This window comes from Corvus brachyrhynchos, unplaced genomic scaffold (assembly GCF_000691975.1).
Source record: "Corvus brachyrhynchos isolate BGI_N302 unplaced genomic scaffold, ASM69197v1 scaffold94, whole genome shotgun sequence".
Lineage (NCBI taxonomy): Eukaryota > Metazoa > Chordata > Aves > Passeriformes > Corvidae > Corvus > Corvus brachyrhynchos.
Window position 1 is genome coordinate 10,275,427 of NW_008238330.1, and position 21,205 is coordinate 10,296,631.

Below are 21,205 nucleotides of genomic sequence, written 5' to 3' on the forward strand. Positions count from 1 at the left end.
GTATCTACTTTCAGAATTCTTTCTGATTACAGCCAGACTGCTACATTTTTAGATTCAGTGTAGGCCTTGATGTTTGGGATTTGGCATAAAAAAACTATTCCTGATGGAGGACAACATCACTGTGAGCTTACACTGCTCTGTGAAATATTCTGAAGAGAAAAACATTTATCTGTGTCTCAATTGTTTCCCAGGACTGAGTGAAGCAGAAGTAGCCTTGGCAAAGATAAACACTATGTGGGTTGAGTACAGCGTGCTGGCAATAAACAAAGAACAGCTAGTGCAGTCATCTTTAGCCATGTGGAAGTAGGCACACCTTACTCTTTCACAGAATACATTACTACCTAATTCATAAACAGCTCCCCTCCACCACTACTATCATTTAAATAATTTCTTACCATTCCAATAGGCAAAGTTAGTCCCACCTATAAACATGTACCTAAAAAGAAAAAAATCAGGTTTTGCTGAACTGGGAAAATAAATCCCCCCAAAATTAAGCTCTGCTGAACACACACTTACAGGTTAACATTAGCACCACGTGCCAGGATTTCATCAAGTGTTTTAGTTATAGTTTGTGCGGGCACAACAGAATGACGGTGCCCCCAGTGATCCAACCATCCAGTATAAAACTCAGAATTAACCTGAAATGAGGAAGGGCAAAAGAGGAAGGGAAAACATCAAGAGGGAACAAGAACAGAATGCAATGTGATTTAAAGTTCCTAACTGTAAGAGGGAAGGAGAAAAAGGCACCTTGACTAATTTGAGCCATTTTTGAACTACAATAAATACAGCAAGGTCTATACTAAATCAGTCCTTTGCAGCAGACTACAGGTCAAAGAAATTAAGAGATTGTTTTAGTCATTTTATAGGGACACTTTGAAAACAATTGCTTAGGCACCAAGGACCATGGATTTCCTGGGAACCTGTCAACAAGGGCATGTTTCAGATGCTTGGAATTCAAATAAATGATGCTATTCTCTGCAGAATAACATACACAGACTGGATGTAATGAAAAATAAATATTTCAAATTGCTTTCTAAACAACTCCATAGCACAGAGATAATCTTGTACCCTCAATGGGCCCTCTCCCTTTGTCAAAATGGCTTCCAGTGTTCTCACATCCCGTTATAGCTTTATAGTTTTACACACATATATATATGTGCAAAACCTCCAGGGTAGCTGAAAACAGGAAGCAACTTCTAACCTGCCCTTTTAATTTTGCTTTTAACTTCCACCTACACACATATCTCACTAACTCATCTAACCATCCTTAGTGTTTCCGCTGCTTTGTAAACATTTGTCTTAGCAAGGAAAACTACTGAAACAAAATCAATACTTTTTGAGACTAAAACAGCATTTGCAGAGCAGCAGTTAACATGGGTTTTACAAACACACACAGAAGCTCCTCTGTTCTGACTTGGAAATTATGGCTTTGTCAACAGGTCCCTAAAATTGTTCAGTGCATTGCTGTCAACCCCTCTCTGATTAACAACTTCAAGATTAGAAATTACACAAAAAATTTAAGTGATAAGACATACCAAAGGGCCCTTAGGTTCACTGCTCCTTTGAGCTAAGAATGCTGCTGTGACATTGCCACCTACAAACAGAAAGAAATAAAATTGAGTTGCTATAACCATGACTTTCTGGGTCCTTCATTTTACTGAAATTGGTGTCTTATCTCCCTTCCAGCCTAGCAAAATACATGAAAAGAAAGTTACTCCAGCAAACACAGGAATCGATACTTTTGATTCCAATGTTTAATTTGCAAAACTTACTTAAAATATATACGTGCACGTATGCATGCTCGTGTACATGTCTTGGATTTTGAGATACATTTTTTGAAAACCCAGCTTTTCTCAGAAATGACATCCTGGCACAAAGAAGTCTGAGATGTGTCAGAATTGCTACTTGATCATTGGAAAGTCTAAGTCTGGAGTTATGTCACCAAGGCTACGGGGAAGAACAGAAGCCAGGCAATCTTTAAAGAGGTGTTTCACTTTTGATCACTCCTAGTGGCTCAAGCCACAGTGGCTGGAAATAATCACTCTAGTGAGTAGCTCACCACTGCATAAAGGATACACATGAAGGAGTTCACAATATCATTCAACTTGCAAGAAAACAGATCCCTGCTAAGCACGTGTTTGGCTGTAGAGAGAATAATGTGCAGAAGAAGCCTCACATTAAAAAAAATTAAAACATCTGTCTTGGAGTTTGTTTCTTGTGCTTTAAGCCTGTTTTGTCAAGTCCATGCAGTATATGAACATTTAAATCCTTAACTCTACTGTCAAAAGGGTACTCTCTGATCACACTACTGATGCTTAGCCATTCTTCAGGCCTATATCACAGCAAACTGTAGCAGTGTGCACACTCCTAATGATGATCTTCAACAGTAATTTTTTTTATAATAACCTCTGGCTTAAAAAGAAATGTATTTGGATGGCTGGATTCTAAGACAGAGGACATTAAAAAACCCCAACACCAAAAAAGAAAATTAAAAAACACATGGAATCAATGCCAACTATTATTGCTAATTTTTAGGAGATATGCACTATGAGCAATGTAAATTGGTTATTCATGATTTCAAGAATCAAGGAAGTGATTATGATTTTCTAACTGGGAGCTCATGGGTGATTCTTGTATGTTTAAGCATACATCAGATGTACATAAACACCTATTACCCCATTTAAACAAAGCAGGTAGGTTTGGCAAGCAGTCAAGTCAGTTTGTTCTGCCACAAACACACACAACTCAGAATTTCTGGAATCAAACAGCACTTTCCAACCTGGAGCAAAGTCCACTGTTGCATAAAGACCCTGGAGAGCCCCACACTTCAAGTGAAACTGGCTTGCACCATCAGTTGTGAAGAGCACCACCTCATCCCCAAGATGCAGGCGAAAGAGCTTCAGAAGGAAACGCAGATAGTTGTAGTCGCAAGCGAAGTAGCTTCCATACTCGTTCTCCACCTGCAGAGTAAAAGCAAGTCAGTAAAGCCATAACCAATTCAGTCTGCATCTGATAACAAAACCAGAAAGCACAAGTCCAACCCTCTGCGTCCTTTGATAGCAATGTTGAAAATGTCATTTTAACTCCAGATGGGAGGAGTAAGAGAAGACAAGACTCATTCCTCTCACCTGTATCTTACAGTGGAGCAATCATTGTGCAGAGCTAAGACATTTTCCTGCAAAATTCCTCCCCCTCCCCAAAGTATCTAATTAGCTACAGCGATCATAATACAGTCTCTGTTAAAATTTGAGATCTATAACTCACCTCCCAAGCAGAACAATAAAACCACATTGTGAAATGATCAAAACTGCAACTAAACTGGGCATCCAGAACAGAGACATCTACAAAGGGCTCACATGAACCACAAAGCCCTGCAATGGACTCAAAATGACTTAAGGGAGGACAACTCTGCTATTACTGAGAGGTACGCATCTTGCCCCTTTTCCAAGGAGATGAACTTTTCAGCTCCAGAACCAATAGGTTCCAGTCCTGAAGGTTATTTCTGAAAATCCTGTTATAATCATCCTATTCCTGCCAAAGAACAATTTTTCCCAGTGCTTTTGCTCAACAGACAAAACACACTGTTCAACAAATTATCTTGGGCATATTACAAGAAGTTTCTCTTATCCCACACTGTGCCAGTCAGGGAGTTTAAAAAAATTGAAATAAAGCTTTGTTATGATCAAATACTACAAATATAGAACAATCACTCCTGCACATCTAGAAGGAGTTTAGGACAGAAGCTACTCACCATGAACATAAAATATTGTGTCCTGAAACATTTACATCTTAAGTTAGGCTTACTCCATACTGCTTTTCCTTCTATCTAAGGGTATTCTTATTCCCCTTTTTCCTGTCAGATTGTTTCAGGCAATTGTAATGTATTTTGGCTTTATGTGAGAATTGCCATGAACCTCAGATCTAAAAAGCCATACAAGTTCCCTCTATTGCTTTATATGACTGTGGGAAACAACTTTGACAGAGCAGATAAATGCTCTTTGACTTCTAGAAACAGTGGATTCAGTTCTTTAGGACAAGGTATTTCATCAGAATCTTTCAGCTACCTGAAACTTAAGAAACACCTGTGACACCACCACCCAAGACCCATGGAGTGTCTGCAAGAGCAGTATAAGCATTCATGCTGCTTGGGTTCATCTGACTTTCAGAAAGTTACCTGCACCATGATGACTGGACCTCCATTTTGATAGAGGTAAGGCCTCATCTTTGGCAAAAGGACACTCATCCATCTCTCTACTGCTTCCAGGTAATCTGTGACACACAAAGCATAAACATTTCTCAACTTTTCTGCTTTTTTCTATTTTTGTTTTAAATTACATATGGGTCACTTTTACATAGTGTTCTAATTATGTAAATTATGAACAGCATTTAATGAACAGATTGGTCTTATACTTGAACAAATGTGCTCTTACACTTGTTCATAAATGCTTCCAGTACAGTTTACTAAAAAATAAAACATTTAAATACCGATGAACTTGGAAAATTATCAAAGGGACTTCATTATGTCTCACAGGTTGCCCTAATACATTTCAACAAGAAGACAAATTCAAATGTTGATCTATGTACTATTTTTTAAAATAGATAATTTAACCCACAATCAGCAGAACTGAAGTTGGATATGACATCTACATATTCATCCCCTACATTCACCTCAATAAACACATTAATCTCCTGTCTCATCTCATTCTTCCATGTCTGGTCCATTAACAGGAGCACATGAGAATCCTGTAACTACTTCTGGATTGCACACTGACCAGTCAAGAAGGATCCCCATTATGAGTGGCTGTGGCAAAACCAAAAACCTCAAAGACTGTCTTTTCCTCAACAGTGACAATGATTCCCCTCTTGGCACCAACTTGACAATACCTTGGAAACTTTCTCCCCTACTTTGTTTGTTCTATATACTTTTTGAATGCACATTTCTAACTAAAAGTATTGAAGATTTTACTCCCAAGAAAACTTGAGCTGAAATATGAATTATCTAGTAATGGTCTCACACAGCAAGTCGCCTTGCTGTTACAGTGTATTTTTGATAGCCTTTTTCTATGCCTCTACCTGAATCAGAAGACCTGAGAACAATAGATTTCTTTTCCAACAGCCATGCAGGAAGACCTCCCTGGGAAAAGAAAGGGAAACACTTCAGAGACATTTTTAGGAAAACTAAGAAGAATTTAGCATTTTATCAAGACATATACTGAGACAGGAAAACTGATTTTCTACAAGAAAGTAGTAATTCCTAATTAAAAAAAAAATACAGAGTAAGTTTGTATTGTAAGAAGTCACTTAGGATGCATGGATTTTAATACACTAAACCAAGACTCTTGTCCCAGGACACACCAAGTAAGTCTGTCTACTTTAAGAAATACTTGCACTAGATTTACCCTAGAAATGAGCTGTTACAAAAGGTTGTATACCATGTCCCATTCTGCACAGATGTAAGGTCCAGCTCTCAGGATAACAAGCAATCCAGTGTCATTGGCAAGCTGCAGGAAAGAGTCTAGATCCTTGCCACCAGAAAAGTCATACGTGCCCATCTGGGGCTCGTGGTAGTTCCATGGGACATACCTATTGAGAGAGAAAATCACCTTCCATTAGGAAACTGAGACTAAACCAGAATTCCGAATAGCAACTATCTGCACTACATACCCCAGAGATCAGTAATGTTGCTCATCCTTCAGATCAGTAAAAGACAAGAGTAACTCTACAGCCTTTCTTTTGTGAGGTATTTCATATGGCAGAAGGCATTGAAATTAATACTGAAACTAGGGTTATGTCTGCAGGAGTCCCTATCGGGGTAAGAACAGGTTCTGGGAGTGCCATTTTGAAACCACGATGTCTGTTCCTAAATTTAAGTAAACAGTTACAGCTGCATAGTGGTGGGAGGTTGATGAGGAGATGAATGTGGTAAACCACTCATGAAGGAGGAGGCCAAAAATGAGCTTGCCCAAAACAGCACATGACCCTTCATGAATGGATCACCCAGCTTGCACAGGGAACACCAACCTGGCTGACAGGTCTACGCCGCTGCCACTGCAAGGAACTTGAAAAACACCTAAGCCTCAAATGATATTGCATCTAGGTCCTGAAAGTTTTCATGGACCAGGAACAATGCAAGTTCTGGAAAACCACCATAGGAAGAATGGTCAAGTTAAGAGATGCTAAGGTGTCCAAGAGCTTGGACAAAGTAAAGCTTAATTTCAACTAAGTAATAAAGGTGCCAAACGTGCAGATCACCATTTGAAAGAACACCTCTCTCCTACCTCCAGGACTTAGGAGACCACAACCTCAGCCCAGAACATCTCACAGAAATAAAAAAAAACACACTTTGGTTGCAAGACAATAAAGAAACTAATCTACCAACTACCACGAGTAGTGTTGTAGCTGATGGTCCCTGCTTGACAATCACGAATGTTTTGTTTGCCATACTACTAAGTGGCAGTCTAGCTCAGACAGAGTAAAATTAGGGATGAGTACAACCTGAGCAAGGATTCAAGGGAATGGGAAAATTTATTCTTCATACATTTACTGTTTTGCACATCAGTTTGTAATCCTTTTAGGAACACTGCTGCCACTGTTCCAGAGAGAACTAATTTGAGAAAAATTTCTAAAATTCACAAAACTGTTCCTAGTCAAGAAAACATCCTCTCAGGCAACACTTTTCTTACCACCTGGGTTTGTTAGTATGTTTCACATTTAATTTTGTAAAAACTACCCAAGAGGGAAAGAAAAATCCTAAAACAATGTTTTCTATAAGGAAGAAAAACAAGCTTCACATGAGTACAGTAATGAAATGGCCATACCCAGACAAATATGCACATGAACATCAAATACAAAAATTATAATCTTTCAACCTTAATATTATATCTCAAATGCCAAAATTTTAAGCCTCTGTTTGAAAAGATAAAGCTTAAAATTTGAGTGCCAGGATGGAGTCAAAGCAATACACTCAGGCATCAAAGAGCAAATTTTTTCCTCTATGTGGTATATTTTATTTCTGAGTCAAGCTGCTCTAATTGTTTCTGAAACATGATTAACTCACTTGTAAAAAAAACTACAAGTGCATTTAAAGAATATATGAACCATGTGAAAATATACTCATTCAAGAGTTTTATGAACTTGTTTAAATACGCTTAATATTGTCTGAGGTGAGGATGAAAGGGTTTCTCCAGCTCCCTTATGCTCAAGATAGAAGAAGATAGAAAAATTCTTCCAAAACCAGTTTTCATTTATGTCACATGCTTGACCACAACACTGGAAAAAAAACAGATTCTGGTGGAGAAAAAGGGAAGAAGACTAAGAAAAAAACTTATTTGAAACCGTTTTTTTACATAATGAATCATGATAAAAATTTATTTTTAACACTGGTCTAAAAATTGTTATTAAGACACTTTAATCCCCCAATGTATTTTCTACAGCTAGTGATGGTCTAAAATGAAATAATTTTGCTTTGAAATTGTTATCTTTAATGAGCATAATTGTTACATACCAATGTAGAAATTTATAGTCAGTTGTTAATCTTGTACTGCTTTAGTTACAGAACAATGAATTTATAAAGGAAACTCACATCCTTTTTCAAACTTGAAACATGGTACTTCTTCTGTATTTGAGTTTACTTTCCATTTACACACAATTTCTAAGCTTCATGCTATAACCCTCCTTTCTTTAGAAGTCACAGCTTTCCCCTCCTATTTCAGAGATCATCAATAGACAAAATTCTTCAAATTCCTTAATGTACAAGATAATTCTCTCTGTAATACCAGGGTGGGATTTTTTGTAATACGGTAAAGTTAAATAAATTGTACTACTTTCATAAATGAGCATGCTAGTTAAATTACTCATATATGAGTCTTTAGAAACAGTAATTTGTATTTAAATTTTAAATATTAGATATGCTAAACAGTAGTTCTTTCTTAGAAGGAGTTTGTACAGGTTTACAGCTTTCTGCTCATTAGTCAACAAATAGAGTAAAACAAAGAAAATGCTCAACATTCTTTAACTTTCTATGAGCCTGTAAAGGTAACTGCGGATTCTTCCAGGAAGCATCTCCACTGATCAGCAAATCCTGTTTATCTTCAGCCCCATCTAGTGGCTGTTTACTTGCTCCGTGCAAAAGAAAACCCAAACTTCGTGCTTTCCAGATGCCTTTATCAGCCAGCACCCATTTCCAGCTGGCAGACACAGTCCAGGAACTAAAAACAAGGACAGTTACCTGTGTGACCAGACAGCTCTGTGTGCTGCCTGCTGAGGTGGGGAGTGAGCTCCTCAGCATCCTCCTCCACCATCTTCTGGGACATCACACTGACCACAACATTAAATTTCAATCTGCTCTTTAGAAGGAGTAGGCCTTGATCTCTTAAGCTTTAATGCAAGATCAAGCTTTCTGTCACCTGTTTTCTCCTGTTCTGTTATTGTTTAAGATGCTACCAGGTGCGGACAGTTATATTCGTGTACTGACTTCACCCATTCCAGAGTCTGGCATGAGCTGCTGACTCGGTCATGAGCAGAATGATGCATCAAGGCATAGTGAGCCTTTTGGAAAAGAAGCTGCAGAGAACAGGAAGAAGAATATGTCTGGTTGGCTTTGACCACAAGGTATTTACAAGGACAATCCCATAATAAAAGGATCCTGTTTCCCTTGAAGTGGTAAACCTCACTAGGAATGCCTTGATAAGAACAAGGAATGCTCCCATACTTCAAATTATAGCAGGACCGCTCCCTATCTTATGGGAAAAATTCCAAGCAGCAAAATCACAGTCTTCAGAGGTTGCCTCAAGATTGGGAGTCCAACTACCACATTCTGCCAGAAAGTCTGGCAGTGTTGCTGCCCATTCATTCCAGAACAACTTCACACAATTTGTATCTCAGTCCCTTGCTAGCAGTATTACTGATCCAGGAAAAAGTGCGCAGAAGAGAAAACAAAAACCCAATCACGTAGACCAATTTCTTTTTTTACCAAAATCACAGAAGATTTCTTTGGGGTAATATGAATATTTACAGCTTTATCTCAAATTATCAAGAGCAGTAAGACTTGATTATTGGCAAACTTCAAAGAAAAACAAAAGGGGTTTTTGATTAGTGAGGAGCTTTTTCAGCATCAGGAGAGAGAGAGAGATTAGTGTCAAATGAAAAGACACATGGATTTGATTCTTGTAGAAAATGCAAGGCACAGGAGTATTTTCTGCTTCTAAGGTACACTTTTAGATTTATCTTTCACCATAGTAGAAAAGATCCAAAGGTGAGCAATAATGGGAGAGAAAGTTAAAGAAACTCAGTCTGCTCTTAGAAAAACAAAACAGGCTGTAACAAAGCTGTTGTGATGTGATCCAGCAACAACACCTAAAGCCACAGGTGCCATAACCACTTGCCAGCTGCACAGCACCTTTTGTGCCAAAACAGACACAGCTCAGCTCTCCTAAGACCAACAGAGATCAGTTGGCACCAGCAAAACAACACAAATCTTCACTCCTTCCTGCACAGCGGAAAGACACTAATGCAAAACAGTAAAGCAGAGCACAAGATATCAACAAGGGAAAAAAGCAGAAAAGAAAGAAGGAAAAAACACACCTTGTTGCTGGGAGATTACAAATGAAGAGGAGTAAGCAACAGGAAAAAATCCCAAACCAGCCCCACAGCAATTTTGCCATTGAACAATAGTGATGGGGGAAATGGAAAAAGAAATTCCTATCTCAAAAGGCCAGTGATGCAGCAGAGGCATGAAAAGGCAATTTGAAAAAAAAAATAAATAAAAAAAGGAAGGGATTGTTTGAAAAAGCTGGAAATTAAGAGAAGGCACTGAAAACCCATGGGTGTTGGGAGGAGGAGGAAAATCAATCAGACACATGAGGGAAGTATGAGGCACTATGGATCATGGGAGCCACAGAGCCACTGTCTGGACCCCGGCTGACCTTCAAGCCAGACACCAAAAGGTATAATTTTCAGGTCCACTTTAAATTACTTTTATTTCAGCAAGAAGTAATTACTTGGGCAAATCAGGCAACACTATCCTGAGCAAGTGTGTTACCTAATCCCATTGCTCTTATTAATGTGAGCGAAGGCAGAACTCAATTCTTTAATAGAAAACAACAAAAATAACCACAAAATACACTCACCAAAAAGTGACTGCATCATCCCAACACAGGGAAGAGTCTTAAGATGCACAAAAAAATAGAGAATCCTAAATCTGGAAAAATTCAACTTTTTTTCTTTCCCTGCTGTCTCTTCTTCACATACTAATTCTGACTAATCTCATCCCCAAGGATACAAGTGTACAAGGCAACCCTGCAACTTGCAGGTCTAACAACAATAGAAATTTCAAGAGTGAGGAAGAAGAGGTGGTACAACACTCTCACTGAGCAAAATGCCCTTAGCCTACAGGCTCTGCACTGCCAGAACATGCACTGTCCATAGCACAAAAGCAGATGGTTTCAAAGAGAAGCTCTAAGCCTTTCAATGATTTAAGAAAGGAAAAACAAACCTGCTTGGGAATCACAACCATTTCCTGAAAAGACTGTGCCTTATACTTTTCCACCACTTCCCTTGTCAAGGAAGCTATGGCAAAAATAAGAGTAAGCTGAGGCTTTTTTTATCTGTGCCTCATCTGTTGAATTAAGTACACAACCAGGTAGAAAAGACAAGAAAAATGGACTAAGGGGTTTGTACACACACACAAAACTGAAAGCTGTTTAAACTTCTTTTTTTTTAAAGAAGTACATCTAATTCCCCATTCATTTATCTAAATTTAAATGCTCCTGGTGAAATACCTTTAAATATTACTGCAGTCTTTACCAATATTTTCAAGGTTTCTGGGTGATACAACCCAGGCAGTATTAACTGTTAGGTTATTGTCTCCTCTCACCTAGTCTGCCTTTTGACCAGAGTACAATGTCTCTGGCAGAGGCAGAGCATGTACAGCTGTTACGTAGTTGCTGAAGTTCACAGTTGAACAATTTATTTCAGGTCACATTTGCACCCTGGGCTGTGAAGCAAGAGGTGTTGCCTATCATTAGGGGAACAGGCTGCTAGCTACAACCTGCCCCACTGTCCCCATTTATGTGGTTAGAGGTCATCCTGTACCACCCTTCAACCTCTCCAGAGCTTTCTCACCTATTACAGACAAAATAATAAACCAAGTAACAATGGCAGCATTCCTCTTAATGACTTCTCATACAGCTGCCAGGACCACAAATCACTTGGAAAGTCAACAGCTACTCACGTCTGGATGGCATCAAGCCCTGCCATCTTCATCTTCAACAGGCGGTCTTTCCAGTAATACGGGGGCACCCGCGAGTAGTGAATGCTACCAGAGATGTAACGGAAAGGTTTCCCATCCTTGACAAAAGAGTTGGAATCATAATCAATCCCAAAACTCCTCTCAGGTACCTTCTGTAAACAAAAAAAAGAGACACAATGTAATTTTTTTCTGCTTTGAAAGACACAGAGAACAGGCTATCCAACATCTGTGGGTTGCCTACAATAGATGATACAATGGTCCTAAAATAAGAGATGGTGAATGACTTTCCTCCAGCTGTCTGCAGCCGACCTCAGTCTCAGCACAATAAATAGCAAAAGGGAGCCAGTGCAATGTGTCACAGGATAAAAGAACCAGCAAACTAGCAGATATAGTTTAAAGAAAACACACTCCCTCCTGAAACATGAAGGACAAAATTACTAAGCCAATATGCCTATCCCTAGACCGCCATTAAACAGAGCAACTGCAATAACACTCTGTCATCATTTGAAGACTACAAACTCCAAGGAGGAAGACAACAGCATGTTGCATCTGCAACAAAGGCATTATTTCACAGAAAACCTGAAAAACATTGTGGAAAATGTCCTAGACACACATAGCAATTTACAGCACTCTGCCAACAGTGAACAAGTGAGATTGTGTGGCAGACGTGTAACAACAGATATGAAAGGATCCAGCAAGGGACTGCCAAGTGCTGCACAGCAGAGGCTTTTTATGCTCTGCTTCCACAAACATGGACCCATTCTTAAGACTACCTAACAAAGATAAATAAATCTTGACTCAACAAAGGTATGGGCATGTCAGGCCTCTCCAAAATTGGGACCTCACAGAACTCAGAAGCACAAACCAACTGCTCTCAAAAGCTGGGATTCTCCATAGGAAATTATGATGCTGTAGTCACTCCAGGCTGTTAGACCTCAAGTAAACTGTTGCTGCACAGGATGCACAGGTAGCTACAGCTGCTTACTTTCTGTTCAATTTAAATGTATGTGACCTTTTCCTGATCTTTCATTTATAACCTGCATCTTGATGGCTGGGCATGCTGCACTAGGATGGAATTGCTCTGTGTGCACCCCTGAAGGAAACTATTCACCTTTACAAACACCAAGCAGATGTTTCACATTCTTGAAACGCTTTTTTACTCTAGGGCACTGTGACAAGTCACAGCACTAATGCAGAGCTGAGTGCTTCAAAATGATCATGACTAAGTGGAACTCAGAATCCAAGTGCAACAACACAGAAAAGAAACCAGAAAAAAGCATCATTATGGATAGAAGCACCTTATACATTAAAAGGCCACTATCCCTGGAAATAAGGAGAGGCAAAATAAATTGCTATGGTGTCCCTCTGTAAGAGGATTCTAGCACCCTCATTTAGACTAACCACATCAAGAGCCCTATGGAAAAGACACTTGCTCTATTCGTGGCAGAGAACTGTTAAGATTATGAATGCTGAAAAAACTGTTTACACGCCCTCAGGGACAGACACTTCTGACAGAGAGCTAAGGCTATCTTAAAACAATTAAAAGACGGTACTAATTATGAAAGTGGTCATCACTGAACCAGTTACCATTTAGAAGTGAGGTTTTTAAAGCTGTGACCATAGCTGTAAAGCACCATCCCAACACATACACTTCCTGACAGTGTTATTATGTGGGTGAGGAGAGGGAGGAAGCTACCAGAGTACTTCCGCTTCACCTCACTCATCATTCATTGTAAACGGACTTCCCATCATGATCAATTCCTCAGCATTACTTTATTGTCAGTGGATGACCTACTGCATGCAGACCAGGGCTTGCAACAAAAACAGGAGAGTTGTCCTCATGAATTTATGTCTGGCTCTGGCAATACTGCGTACTCACTGCGGTGAATATGCAGGGAATTCGTTCCTACTTTGTCTCCCTAGAAGATGGGGCAGTGGGTCTGCTCATTTGGTAAGCAACACACACTAACAGCACTGTTTGGGGTGCCAGCTCGTTCATACCAAATCATACCAGTGCCCAGGTGAAAATTCAGACCCTTACAGGCGATGGTATAATGCTGCACCTTACGTCCTCAGAGCATACTGGCATGGAAAAGAGAAGAACTAAAGAATTTGTCCTTGCTTAAATCAAGTGTTTATTTTTGCAACCTTAATGCTATTTCAACATTCTATAATGTGCACATCTCTCAACATAGGATTTTTTCCCATTTTCAACACACAGGACTGTTTATTAGTGGCAAGAATCTCTCATTCTCCAAACTTACAAAACAGGTTTTTTTCTTATTTAGAAAGCAAACAAATGTGGGTACAAATCCTCCACCTCTGAAGATTTTTAGCCTCTCTTACACAGACCAATCACAAAACACCTCTTTCTCTACCTCACAGCTTAAGTATCAAAATTGAGAATCACAAATCACTAATTTTCTTCTGTTCCTTCCAAAAAATTTTCTTAGGAACCCTTCTCTGCCCTCACAGTGATCCTTTTCTCTGTGCCACATCCTCACCCCCTCAGTCTGCACCTTTTTCTCCTAGGAGGCTTTAGGGAAATGTAATAGGGGCCTTACCTTTCCCACTTTCCACCATGCCTCGCTTGGCAGTGGGGGTGTAAGAGTTTCCAAAACTAGTCAGGTTTATTGTTTGTAGTTTTTGTTGGTAAATAGAAGGAGTGTGTAAAACTATTCAGCATAAACTGCCACAGTGCATACTGGTACAAAATAAAAGGTCATTAGAGGCCTCATGCTTGATATAAGAATAAAGTTTTATTGAATCCCAACATTTAAAGCATTTGTTATACCACAATTTTACATATTTTCCAATCAATTCTATAGTAATTATATAATAAATATAATTTTCACAGAGTGATGGTACTATTATATTCTGCTATTAATTCTGCAGTAATTAACTCCTCCTCACCCTCCAATGAACTGGCCTTTTATAGGATGAAATATATATTCATTTAGTTAAGTTCTCCAGATTAAATACATTACACACACACATAAAAGTTACAAAAAAAATTTTTTTTAAATTACAAAATAAGCAGCACAGCAATTTTTCTTCATCTGAAATACTGAACACAGGTCTGCACTGTGCACATTCAAATCAAACTGGAAAAAGTACAGAAAGAACCTTGAAGGACAGTTAGAGATTGCTGATTAGAGAGATTATAGAAATGGTTCATTCCTTCTATCAAACAAAAGGAAAAGGTTCATTGCTTTTATCAAACAGAATGTTGATCTAGGATACCTTCCATTCATACTTAAAAAGCAAAATAAGAAAAGGCTTTGAAGTGTTTTGGCACAGAAAGAAAACATTCTAAGTAATAAGTAATCACCAAGCAGACAACCCTTCAGAGGGAGAGAAACAAAAAAAATGGGCAAGAACTAAATTACATCGGGAGAACGCAATAAATTTATGAAATGACAATATGACCACTCGTAAAAGGACGCATATCTGCTTCTGAAAGGATACATAATTATCTTCCAAGAGAGGCGCATACAAAGTAATGAAGAAATTCTGGGATGGAAGGATCCCTTCAGCTAGGTTTTTGCACACACTTCCTCAGAATGAAGAGAGAAATAAAATGGGCAGGGAAAAAAAGAAAAAGTAAATAATACTAGCAACTCACTGAGAAACTGACACCATCTAAAATCAGTCCCACAAATGCCTCCTGCTGAGGAAACTGGCTTAACAATTAGTGTTCTTAACACAGTAAGAATATTCAGTGCAACAAGTGAAAAACAATCCTCCTGGACTACTGGCCAGGTGAGAATACTCTGCACCACTAAACCCAGAACACAGCTTTTAACTGAAGGTGTATTGACAAGCAAACAGAAGGCTACAGGCTATCAAAATTCTCTCCTCATAAGACCATTTGACACTATGCCACTAACTGCAAAAAATCTCAGAAGGATCCCACATGGACAGTGGGCAGTGTTGAAGGAAACTTTAAGATACTTAAACAGGTATTATCACACAATCATAAAAAAAAAGTTTACAAAAATTATAAGTGATGGGAAACAGAAATTATCTAATCTGGCAAGTAGAGAGCCTGGCTGGTAAGGTATTTAGTTTTCAGGCTGAAAGAGGACTGACTTTTCCAACAAGTCCAATAACCTTCATGACACGCTTACAGTATTTCTCATTATTCCTGAGTGAAAATGTAAGATGTTTGCACAGAGGAGCAGTCTACAAAACCAGCATAGGAATCAGAAACTCTGCCTGGGAGATGTCTGGAGTGGATGAAGACAAACTTCAGAATTTAACTTACAAAACCCCTCAACTGTACAAAGACTATGGTACTCTTCAAACACACCCCCATCTATCTCCTTCAATATGAGAACAGAAGCTGAAGAATGAAACAAAGCGTTTATGGTTGTCTGGTTCAGGATCACACAGGAAGACAGGAAAAGACCGAACACCTCAGCTCTGGTCTTCCACCCTCAGTCTCCTGTAGAAGAACTGCTCTCTTTTGCCTCATGCTACATGGGTCTGCCTGAGAGGAACCCGGGTACTGCTGGGCAGAAAGGCAGAGCAAGGAAAACCCTGTGGCTACAGCTGCAGATTGCAGAGGCAGGATTCCCAGGCTCCAATTGCCTGTGATGTTTCATGCAGCAACACTGAGGTGGGACAGGAGGAGAGAGAAGATGTACGGAAGTAAAGTGCTTCATCAGCCTGGACAAAATTCACACATTATTTTACACCCCAGCTTTCTTATGTGAACACAAAGATACAGAAACAAGAATGTTTGTATCAGTATTTTCTAATACCTCAAATTTCCCAATATTATGTTAATTTATGTTAAGACCTTCCATGAAAGATGGGAAGAAATCCTCCATCCCTCATTATCCTGTAGCAGTTACTCTGCTATGTGCCCATCAGATAACCATGACACTGACATGCAAATGCTCTTAGGGAAAGTCACCTGCTGCAGAGTTTACTCTCATTAAAAGAGGACATAATTTACTTAAATATTAAAGCCTTTAACAAATGTCAAGCATTAACCTATTTGCATTGTTTTCAAATAGCATCTACTTACTCTTGCAAGAGAAAAATGATGGAGGAGAAATTAGGCAGAGAAAAAAAATATAGAATGAAGATAAAAGACACTGAGTATTTCAGCTTTGGAATTAGTGCTTTATATAAGGAGGTACTGTATGCTCAGACAGCAACAGAAGTTAACTATGAAATATTTTTCAATTGCTTTTATTAGAGCTATTTTCAGTAAGTAATTACTGGATGCCCAGCTATTCTGGGGAAAATGCCTGAGAAAGACAGCTACTTTCACCCTTTGGCATCAGTCTCACCAACTTCTTAACTGGACAAAACTGAATTTCAGAACTGATGCCTGGCAACTTATAGTACTAGTAAGAAGCACAGACCAGAAGCCCTGGTACATGCTGCAGACAGCTAGCAGAATAAAGACATCCAGCGTCAATTAAAAGAAAAAAACCTTATACTATTCCTTTCCCACAACAAATCTAGCATAAGCCTCCTAGAGTTTACATACTCAGTGGGCACTCTTGCAGGCCTTTCTGCAAAACATGCACAAGTGACTTCACAGCACAAGCTCAGAACTTCACCTGCCTGAGATTTGTTAAGGCAGCTGCCTGATGGATACCGAACAGTGGAACATGAAGTAGCTGCAGGACACAGGTAATACTAAACATGCACAGGACACATATTATCTCCATGACATCAGTGTTACCTTTAAATGCAGAACCTCAACAATAATGAGCTCAAAGACCTAATTTCTTCAGTAATTTAATATGTCCCAAATTTGTTTCATAGCCCCAAGATACAGTTAGCGTTTTCTGCTCGAACTTAACAGAACCTGCTGAAGCTCAGCCCAACATATCTTCTCTGGCTTCCCTGAAAAAGGATTTGCTTTCATAGTAGAAGAGCCAATATACTGGCCAAAAAAAAAAAAAAATTTAGAAGTCTGTCAATTGGAAAACTCCTCAAGGAGAATGCAGAATTATCTCTGTTATTTCAGCTCTGCTGCCCAGCCTCATGGGTATTCCATAGTACATCGTCCCTGGGCTGACATAGACAAAGGTGTTCTGCCCAACTTTGTACAAGCCAACAAAGAACGGATTCAAAAGATAAGCTCCAGCATTTAGAGGGAAAATCTGCCCCCCATGAGTATGGCCAGAGAGAATTAAATTTATGTCTGGCCTCTCCTGAAGGGCCCACTTTGCAGCAACTGGCTGATGAGCTAAGAGTACTATTGCGTGCTCATTGCTACAACCTCTGAGAGCTTTTTTCAAATCCATGCCATGTCCTGAGTAGTGCAACACATCTGCTTCAATATCATCCACGCCAGCCAGGCAGAACCAGTCTGAAGCGCTCTTTGGTGAAACAATCTTCACATTCTCGTTATGCAGTGGCTGAATGTTAAATGATTTTAACAGCTCGAACCAGTTGCTAACATCTGAGGTGTAGTACTCATGGTTTCCTGTGACAAAGTAAGTTCCCAAAGGGGAATCAAGTTCTCCAAGAGGCTCAACAGCAGGTCGTATGATCTTTGCCTCAGCATCAGTCAGGTCCCCAACAATCACGGTGATATCTGGTTTTAAAGCCTTAACCATCCTCACTATCATGGCAAGCTTGGTCTTCCCAACTGTAGGCCCCAGATGGATATCTGAAAGCAACACCACTTTCAGGTTATTCATTGTTGAGGGCAGCTTGTGAACTGGAATCTCCACTGAATTCACAGTAGGAGGCTGGGAAGCATTTAACAGCCCAACAACAGTCAGCACAACAGTCAGCAAGACTGCCAGAACTGGTTTCAGTGCTGTTCTGTTCTTGTTGCCAGTGCCTGCCTTAGCGCCTCTCCCAGCCAAGAACTTGTAAGCCTGCTCTACAGAGCCTAGAGTGAAGAGGAAAAAGATGAGAATAATATAGGCTCCCAAGCAAGTGTAGGCAGCTAAAGAAAAGAAATAAGGCTCTTCTGCAACAAGAAATAGCAATGTAAAGAAGCTAGAATGAGCCAAAGCTAGAAACATGAACACAGCTATTTTCCACAGCATGAAACAGAAGGAGCTGGCAGCTGAAGACCTGGTGAACGTGGTGACTGTGCTTCTCCAAACATGAAGAGATCCCATCAACATGAGTGTATTAACAAATAGCGCCATTTGCAGCCTTAGAAGCCAGCGCCGTGTCCTGAAATCGAGTTTTTCCGCCAGGTAACTCCGCGATAGTATCATGGAGACGAAAACCACTCCTGCAGCCACTGCAGCCTTTGCTTCAATGGCCAATTGCTTGAAGGAGATCATCTTTGCTTCCTGACTGTTCCCTTCTGTTCTGCAGAAGTCTCCAGTAGTCAATAATGCGGTTATGAAGGGATGCCTTGGGTCAACAAAGCCTGCAACCAGGAACCAGTATGAGCCGCTTTAAAATATTACACACATTCCCTTTTTCCCAGACTGCAATAAAGGACTGCTACTCTACATACTACGCAAGATGCTGGGTCATGCAGAATCACTGTCATAAAGACACAAAGGAGATGTCCTGAAGTGGAGTAAATCAGACAACAGAAGAGACTGGATCCTGGAAGGCCCCTTCCAAGCTCCCTGTCTGCCTCCCCAAATCATTTCTCCCCCACACCCCTTCTTCTTTTAAATTCTTTTTTCTCGTTAAGACTTCCTAATAGTAGATGGCAATACATCACAACAGGGATGCAATGAGTCCTGGGAACAACCATTATAACATTTGTAAATCCCATACATGTTCTGGGACTAAGTTGCTTCTGCTATTAACTTAATACATGATCTCTGTTCTTCTTGCCAAGCAGTTGGCTCCATCTGAAAAGCAGGCATCACCCTAAAACATTCTTACCAAATGCAAGAGGTTCTACTAACACATGCTACAGCAGCAGTGAAATCCCCACTGGAACAGATGCAACTGTGGTCCCAGAAACTGCAGATGATCAGCAGATATCCTTGCCTGTAGTTGTGAATCAGACTTCTCCAAAGCCCTGAAAATCAGTAGGATCAGTGAAATTCATATTGTGTTTTGCTACTCACTTCCAGCTCACTTCCACTACGTGTAGAGTTTTCCAAGATTCAACACCTGTTCCAGCATATCCAGGTCTAACAGGACGCAACTAAGTTAAAAAGGGATTAAAACACCACACCCTGCTCCTTTAGAAGGGAGCACAGAATCTAATGCATGTTTGCTCACAGACTGAAAATAAACAAGCATCAGTTTTGTTTGAATGGTACCAGAATTCCCTGGTTTGCTCTGTATTTTGCTCAGTCACAGTGTTTCTACTAATGCTCAGGTTGCACATTTCTATTTAAAAGGAACCTATTGTTTTATTTTAATCATAGATGAAAAAGAGTTTGGATAGTCTTTTATGACATACAATAGAGACCACATCTGACATAACAGTCCCATAACAGCATACTGATTTTCAAAATACTTCCTGTCTCTCAATCCACGCTTAGATAGAGAAAGCAAGCAATCATTAAAGCCAAAATATCTCAGAACTAGGGCACAAAAGCAGCCTTGCAGGGCTCAGCAGTGAGCCTAAGCCCAGAAGTCTGCAAACTCCAGTTTGTCAGGTTGCTTATAGCTGCTGCATATACCCTCCCAAGCTAATTTAAAAGAACATTAGCACATCTGTGATGACAGGACCCTGATCTACTTTGAGGACTAGACCAAGTTTTAAAAAGACCCCTTCCCTCATTGCTTGTGTCAGGGAACTGCAGGCTGATAAGGGAACTTGTGCTTGCCAGCCTCAGTTCCTCAAGCCCTCTCAGCGGTTACTGAACTATTAAGACATAGTGCTATTTTACACATATGCCTCTACAGAAAACACACAGAGCTAGGAAGATAAGAGCACAAGAAACGCCCTACTGATTCAAGTCCACAGGTCCTCCAGGCACCATGCAATATTCTGTCTGCACAACAGCAGTAACAAATGCTGTTTTTAAAGAAATGACAGGACCCTGGCCCCTGTTTGTGGTCTGCTCCCTCATACTCCCCCTCAGCTGACAAAGCTGCTACACTAAGGACGTTAGAGGGCAAATCCTTGCATAGTCACTTCTGGATGTTGTTTATGAACTTGCTGTATTTAAATTTGGCAAATCCTGGTGGGTTTTTTTCATGTGTTAAGTACTGTCTGCTTCTCCAACCTCCCATGGCAGCAAGTTCTCAAAACTATGTATTTTTACAGTATTTTATTTGTTTGAAACTAACCTATTAAATCCCCCCAAAATGCTAATACTACCAAATTTGAAGAGTATTTGTCCTCCATTCCTCTTGCCTGCTGCCTTCAAAATTCTGGAAGGCTCAGCCACAACCTCACCCCTCAGAGACCACACTGACTGTGACTCAATCTTCCCTTCCATAAAGGTCTCACATGATCTTGTTCTACATTTCCTACGCCTTTAACCACCTGTACCCCATTCAACTGCAACATCTACCAATGATGCAGTGACACTCTGCCTCAAACTCAAGGCATAAACACGAGAACTGTGGAGCCTGAGGATTTGTCCTTAGGCTGTGGTATTGCGTCCCCCGGGACAAGGCGGCTATAACAGAATCTATGCAGAACAGGAAAAACCCCTTTCCCTCCTCTCATACACCACAGGACCAGCAAGTTTTCCCACGGGATCTCCCAACAGTGTCGGTACCGGTTCTCCCACTGCCCCGGGTTGCTCAGCGAGGCCTTCACGGTTCCTGGGCGCGCAGGGAGCCCCGGCTCTGGCAGCATCGCTCCGGCCCCCGGCCATCACGCCCGGACGGAGGCCCCGCCAGCCCTTCCTCAGCACCAGCGGGCTGGGAGCGGGCCGGCCTGCTCGGGAGAAGGGAACGGACCTCTCCCTGCCCCGGCTCCGGGATCTCCCCCTCGGCGATGCCACAAGCCCGGCACCCGCGCCCTGCGCGCCGCCCATGAGCCCCAAATCGCTCATGGTTCAAAAAAGGACCGAGGCGAAGCGCCTTCCTCCAGCG

General features: G+C 40.5%; 2 protein-coding genes across 3 annotated transcripts in view; both read right to left on the reverse strand.

Annotated features, from left to right (window-relative positions):
* Window positions 1-13,831, reverse strand: part of GLB1 (galactosidase beta 1) — a 33,698-nt gene extending 19,867 nt beyond the window's left edge. The window contains exons 1-10 of the mRNA XM_017734601.1: window positions 13,813-13,831; window positions 12,735-12,777; window positions 11,231-11,437; window positions 5,433-5,583; window positions 5,074-5,134; window positions 4,175-4,269; window positions 2,780-2,960; window positions 1,536-1,594; window positions 517-638; window positions 396-436 (exon numbers count right to left, since the gene is read on the reverse strand). Of these exons, the coding sequence (XP_017590090.1) occupies window positions 396-436; window positions 517-638; window positions 1,536-1,594; window positions 2,780-2,960; window positions 4,175-4,269; window positions 5,074-5,134; window positions 5,433-5,583; window positions 11,231-11,437; window positions 12,735-12,777; window positions 13,813-13,831 (979 nt within the window). The remainder of the gene's footprint in view (window positions 1-395; window positions 437-516; window positions 639-1,535; window positions 1,595-2,779; window positions 2,961-4,174; window positions 4,270-5,073; window positions 5,135-5,432; window positions 5,584-11,230; window positions 11,438-12,734; window positions 12,778-13,812) is intronic.
* A 156-nt stretch (window positions 13,832-13,987) lies between these two features.
* TMPPE (transmembrane protein with metallophosphoesterase domain) lies at window positions 13,988-21,197 on the reverse strand. 2 transcript variants are annotated; one of them, XM_017734520.1, is made up of 2 exons: window positions 19,108-21,197; window positions 13,988-18,611 (listed from the first exon to the last, which is right to left on the reverse strand). In XM_017734520.1, exons 1-2 carry the CDS (start codon window positions 19,109-19,111, stop codon window positions 17,206-17,208), a joined length of 1,410 nt encoding a protein of 469 aa, XP_017590009.1. In that variant the 5' UTR covers window positions 19,112-21,197; the 3' UTR covers window positions 13,988-17,205. The 2 variants fall into 2 exon arrangements, with proteins under 2 accessions (XP_017590009.1, XP_017590010.1); XM_017734521.1 differs by having other exon boundaries at window positions 19,085-21,197.
* Between the last annotated feature and the right edge of the window lie 8 nt (window positions 21,198-21,205).